Source organism: Loxodonta africana, chromosome 7, assembly GCF_030014295.1.
Source record: "Loxodonta africana isolate mLoxAfr1 chromosome 7, mLoxAfr1.hap2, whole genome shotgun sequence".
Classification (NCBI taxonomy): Eukaryota; Metazoa; Chordata; class Mammalia; order Proboscidea; family Elephantidae; genus Loxodonta; species Loxodonta africana.
Window position 1 is genome coordinate 27,181,638 of NC_087348.1, and position 6,305 is coordinate 27,187,942.

Below are 6,305 nucleotides of genomic sequence, written 5' to 3' on the forward strand. Positions count from 1 at the left end.
ATTATTCCTTGGCCCAAACCTTCTAGGGTAATGATTATAGTGACAATAGCCACTTTCTTTATTGCTCCAGCATCACCACTAGACTATGCATTTCTTGAAGGCATGTCTTATCTTTAATTCCATTTGTATGTACATATATATATGCATAAGCAAAAAAGTGTGTTTCTTAAGAAATTACTATACTCCAGGTATCTTATAAGACAGAAGGATGGAATTAACGTTTAATCAAATAATGTAAGGTGCCCCACATGATAACTGTATTATCTTTTGGTCTTCACGCTCGGATAATGACCTATCGCATGATATCACATTTTCATAGATTTAAAGCTAAAAAATGAAAGAGCTTGTGGTCTTTTCTTACAATTATGAGACAAAGCCAAATTTAGTCACTTTGAACCAAAATCCAAATCCTTTCTACTGTGCAATATTACTTATAATTTTTACAGATATCTTCAGAAACAAGCTTTTTGGACAAACTTTATTTCCAGTTAGGGACAAATACTACTGAAATACTATGTTTAACGAAAAAAGAATTTAATATCCTTTTTCTTGCTGACTGTATTCTTGACATCCTTATTCCTCAGACTGTAGATCAAGGGATTCAACATGGGGATCACCACTGTGTAAAACACAGAGGCTACTTTGACGGTGTGCCTGGAGTTTTTGAGGTTGGGCACACAGTAGAGGAAGAGGATGGTGCCATGGAAGATGGTGATGGCAGTCAGGTGAGAGGCACAGGTAGAGAACACCTTACGACGACCAGTGGCTGAACTCATTTTCAAGATGGTGACAACGATAAACACATAAGAGGTGAGAATGATAAGTAATACACTCACCTCATTAAAAGTAGCAATCATAAAAAGCAACAACTCATTGAGGTAAGTATTAGAGCAAGAAAGGGAAAGAAGTGAGGAGAACTCACAGAAGAAGTGATTGATTATGTTGGAACCATGAAAAGATAATTTCAAAGCAGAGCATGTGAGTGTCAAGGAACACCCTATTCCCCATGCATATGATCCCCCCACCAGCATAGCACAGAGTCTCTGGGACATGGCAACTGTGTAGAGCAGAGGGTTGCAAATGGCCACAAAGCAGTCATAGGCCATTACAGCTAATAAAAATGATTCAGTCATCACAAAGGTACAAAAGAGAAATAATTGCACTACACATCCTAAAAATGAAATGGTTCTGTCTTCTACAACTAGGTTCTCCAAAATCTTGGGAGCTACGATGGAGGAATAGCAGAAATCCACAAATGAGAGGTGGCTGAGGAAAAAGTACATGGGAGTGTGCAGTCTGGGGTTAATTTTGATGATTACAATCATCCCAAGATTCCCTACGACGGTGACACTGTAGATGGCCAGAAATACCAAGAAGAGGGGAATCTTCAGTTCTGGGTAATCTGAGAAGCCCAAAAGAGCAAAAGTGACACCACTTTTATTACCATCTGACAATAACATGGCATCTGTTTTTCGAAATCTAAAAGTCAGTCCTAGAAGTTAAAAAAAATAATAATAACAGTGGGGATATAGGAATCTTGGATCGACTTCCCCATGTCAAGACTGGAAAGCATATCTCTTTCAGAATCTATATTTTTATTAACCAAAATGTGGTAAATTTCTAAAATTTTAAAATATGATTACCACTTAAAGAATTTAGAGATCATTTGGTAATTTTAAGTCAAGTTCTCACATAACAACTTCAGCTCTCCTTGAATGTAATCAGTTCATAGAAGACAAGCCTAGCCCGAGGTTGGATTATGTCAGTCTCACAGTCAATAACAAAAATCAGAAACACCTAAATTATATTATTTAATTAGATCATAACATCTACATACTATGGACATAAATAATGGAGAGCCTTAACACTTCCCATTTGTGTTTTTATTGTTAATTCAGCATACCACTTTAATCTAGGTTTTTCTTCTGACACACTATCACTCATATCAAAATAAATCTCAATTACTTTTTAGCAGCCTGTGTGGTACTACTGGTTAATGCCCTTGGCTAGAAATAAAAAATTTGAAGTTTCCTGCCCACCCATAGGCACCTTTTAAAAAAGGGTTGGTGATCTAATTCTGAAAAATCAGACACTGAAAAATTTATCAAGCACGGTGCTACTCTTATACTCATGAAGTCCCCATGTTTCCCAGTTGACTTGTTGGCAATATTTTTTCATTCTTCAAATCTGGTAGTTCTGAGTTCCAATCCTCCCTCATTGTTTGAGGAATAAAAAGACTAGGGCAGATGATAAATATAATCCAGTCTACATTCTTATTCTAAAGATGGCATAACAGCAGTCAGAAGATGCCTTGAGACATCTAAGTCAACTGGCATAGTAAAATCTATTAAGAAAACATTCTGCATCCCACTTTGGACAGTGGCATCTGGGTATTAAACACTAGCAAGTAGCCATTTAAGATGAATCAATTGGTCTCAACCCACCTGAACCAAAGGAGAATGAAGAATACCAAGGACACAAGGTAATTATGAGCCCAAGAGATAGCAAGGGCCACATAAACGAGAGACTACATCAGCCTGAGACCAGAAGAGCTAGATGGTACCTGGCTACAATTGATGACTGCCCTGATTAGGAACACAATCGAGAGCCCCTGAGGGAGCAGGAGAGTGGTGGGATGCAGACCTGAAATTCTTGTGAAAAGACCAGGCTTAATGGTCTGGCTGAGACTAGTAAAACCCTGGTGGTCATGGCCCCAGAACTTCTGTTGGCCCAGGATAGGAACCATTCCCAAAGACAACTCTTCAGACAGGGATTGAACTGGACAATGGGATGGAGAGGGATGCCGGTGAGGAGTGAGCTTCTTGGATCAGGTGGACACTTAAGACTATGTTGGCATCTACTCTCTGGAGGGGAGCTAAGAGGGTAGACAGGAGTAGAAGCTGGTGAAAAAGACAGGAAAAGAGAGAGTGGAGGGAGGGAGCAGGCTGTCTCATTAGAGAGAGAGCAATTGGGAGAATATAGGAAGGTGTTTATAAGTCTTTCTGTGAGAGACTGACTTGATTTGTGTACTTTCACTTAAAGCACAATAAAAATTAAAAAAAAAAAAAAAGATGCCTTGACTTTCACAACAACGTGCAGATAAAATCCAGTCTATGATCCCCAGCCATGGACTCATTTCTCCAGCCCACACAATGGTTCATCTTATAAGTCTACCTAATATATTTCCTTTGTTAATGATCATCCTCTTAAATTTTGAGCAAAGTAGAGACTCTAAAATCATGGGAAATAGTCCAATGACACTGTTCTGTGCCACAGAGGTAGAGCAGAGAGCGGGATGCAGATGAAACACAGGAGAATAGGATTCAGAGCTGTTTCCACACAGGAATAACTAAAGACTCTTGGACTGAAAAATTCCCATTCCCACAGCCTCTCCCATTCACTTCTCTTCCTCCGACACATCTAGGATACTCATTCTGACCCTGTATTAAGTATGTATAAGAATTAAAAACATGGACTATTAGAGCACAATTAAGTCATTTCGTGAGAAAACTGTAATACCAAAGAATCATTGTATTTCTGGAATTGGTGCCCAGCAACTCTTAGATCCCAATATAATGAGAAAATCCTTCTCTATCTATGATTTTGGTAAGTTTGTCTCTGATTCTGAAACTCAACACATCATTTTCAGATGGTCCTTGAAATAAAGATGTCAGGTCATATGCTGTACTGAGTCCCCCAATGGCCCTATCCTGTTCCTATATAAACCTGAGTGTTAAAGACAACCTCAAAGCCAATCCCATCGCACAGTCATTTTAATTATCACGTATTTTTCCTTGAAAATACATTTCCTTTATCTAAGGCATTTGAATCTTAATTTTAATCAAATATATGTCTTTAATGCAATGGTTCTTTTCTGTCCCAAATGGTGATATTAAATTGATGATAAATTTATTTTCCCATTCAGTCAAGGAAATAGGATAGCTAAAATTTCTTCCTTTAATCTCCTCCCATTTTATTGTTCATTTGCTCTCAGGGGATATATGAGTTCCCTGATTTATGCTTTGTAATTTTAGTTAAAGGCAGAACGATTGAGAGAGATGATGCATATGATGCACATGATAGATAGTTTTCGTTTTTTTTTTTTTTACTAAAGATTCTATCCAATCTCTGATTATTCCACTCTACTTAAAAACTTTTCTACTGTACCTTGACAACTGCTTCAAAAATTTACAAAAGTAAGAAAATATGCATTCTCAAATCTGTCAAGGCTCCTCTATTGCCCCACCCGAGGTACCTGTCATTCAGGGCACTATTACCGAGGGGCCAAGTCCTCTATGCAAAGCTCTGCATAAGGGCTGCACATCCTGTTCCTTGCATGTTCAGACAAGTAGCTTTTGTGATGGCCTGGTATTCCTCAAGAACTCTCTACATCTAATGTGTACGTTTTCCCCCTTTTACTTTGTTTCCTAGATACCCTGCTGTCATAATGTCTTTAAATCTTAAAACAAACCTGCTAATGGCAAAGAGAAGGCCTCTCCTTCCTCTGGGAAACTTGGCTGGGATTAAAAGTATATGCATCTTGTATCTGTGTCACAAGCTTGGGACATGAACACTAGAGACTGTGTGGCTCCAATCTCTGGAGGACAAAAACCAAACAATTAAAATTAACTACCTTTCTCACCTGTATTAGAAAACATGGAAGAAAATTATCTTATCATTAAGAACACTTCATAAGAATCATTTTATATTTCAAATTCATTTTGCCATGTCTCCTGAACACTCCCATGTTCCCCATTAGTTATCAAGTGTATGTATCCATAGAGCTCATAACTGTCAAATAATAATTGACTGATGATTATGTGCCAATCAGATAGGTGACAGTGATATCTAAAGGCAGTTTTCATTTGTCCTTCTATTAATATGAACCCGATTGTACAACTCTTCAAACATTTTAGTGTTATTTGTATTCCTTTAATTTGGACTCTTTAATGGTAACTAAAATTTTTTTCCATTCATTTTTTCTATAGGACTAATTGTCGTTTTCTCCTCTGTGTGATATAAGTGGAGATTATTTCCTCAATTTTCCTTTCATCAATTTAATTTATTTTGTTTTTTTCTGTGAAGTCTGTACATTCATGTCATCTAAATTTTCAACTTTGTTTTCAAAACCTGTTTTGATGTATGGAGTAAGAAAGAGATACAATTTTATCTTTCTCATATGGCTAAAGAAAGATGCTCATATGGCTCTTGAATTTCTGTTTGTCCCAGTATAACAATATTTTAATAATAAGTCAAAAGAAACAAAAAATCCTCTTGTGGAGTTGTTTCTGACTTGCAGTGACCCTATAGGACAGAGTGGAATTGCCCCATAGATTTTCAAGGAGTGACTGGTGATTTTGAAATGCTGACTTTTTGGTTAACAGCCATAGTCTTATCCACTGAGCTACCAGGGGTCCATTTTAATAAAAGAAATACTGTAATTTATTTTAAACTTTGTAGGATGAGCCTTCCTACTCTAATTTGGTTTATTTTACTTTTTTAATCTTTTTTTTCTTGAATTTCTGTGATTGTTTATTCATCCATTGGAGCACCATAACAGCAATTTTGAGGTATTATACTTCAGTATCCCAAACGAATCTTGTATTATATTCATCCCCATCCGAATAAATTTGTGTTAGACTAAATCGTGTCTTAGAACAATTTCCAGACCTGGTAATACTCCAAACGTAGCCTTTGAATAAATGATATTCAGGCATAAACTAGGGATTTTGAAATGACTACAAAAATTGTTCTTTCTGAAGGGCAATTTAATTTGAATGATCTCTTAGACTGAGTGAAATAATAGGATGAAAGTGCACTAGAATTGGAGTCAAAGAGCTGAATTTCTGTCATCAACCTATCATTTCTGGTTATATGAACTTCTGTGAATCTCAAATTCCTTGAACCTCTGTGTCACCATATATGCAGTGGAAAAATCATCCTTTTCCTTTCTCCTTCTCAGCATAAGCTGATTGTTTCCAGTGTAAGGCTGCTCATCCACGCTGTTGTTGTAGGTGCCGTCCAGTCTGTCCTGACTCATAGTGATCTTATGTACAACAGAACAAAACACAGCCTGGTCCTGTGCCATGCTCGTGATTGTTTTTATACTTGACGCCCAGTGTTACAGCCACTGTGTCAATTCATCTTGTTGAGGGTCTTCCTCTTTTTTGCTGACCTTCAAAAAGGTGGAAGGTTTTTACCAAGTGTAATGTCCTTCTGCAGGACTGGTCCCCCCTGATAACATGTCCAAAGTATGAGCGACAAAGTCTCACCATCATCGCTTATAAGTAGCATTCTGGCTGTAC

The 6,305-nt window shown here is 37.4% G+C and overlaps 1 protein-coding gene across 1 annotated transcript; it reads right to left on the reverse strand.

Annotated features, from left to right (window-relative positions):
• Nucleotides 1-448: 448 nt before the first annotated feature.
• On the reverse strand, nt 449-1,460 carry LOC135231882 (olfactory receptor 5D18-like). The gene has a single exon (XM_064289087.1). The coding sequence runs from the start codon at nt 1,458-1,460 to the stop codon at nt 519-521; it is 942 nt and encodes a 313-aa protein (XP_064145157.1). The 3' UTR covers nt 449-518.
• Between the last annotated feature and the right edge of the window lie 4,845 nt (nt 1,461-6,305).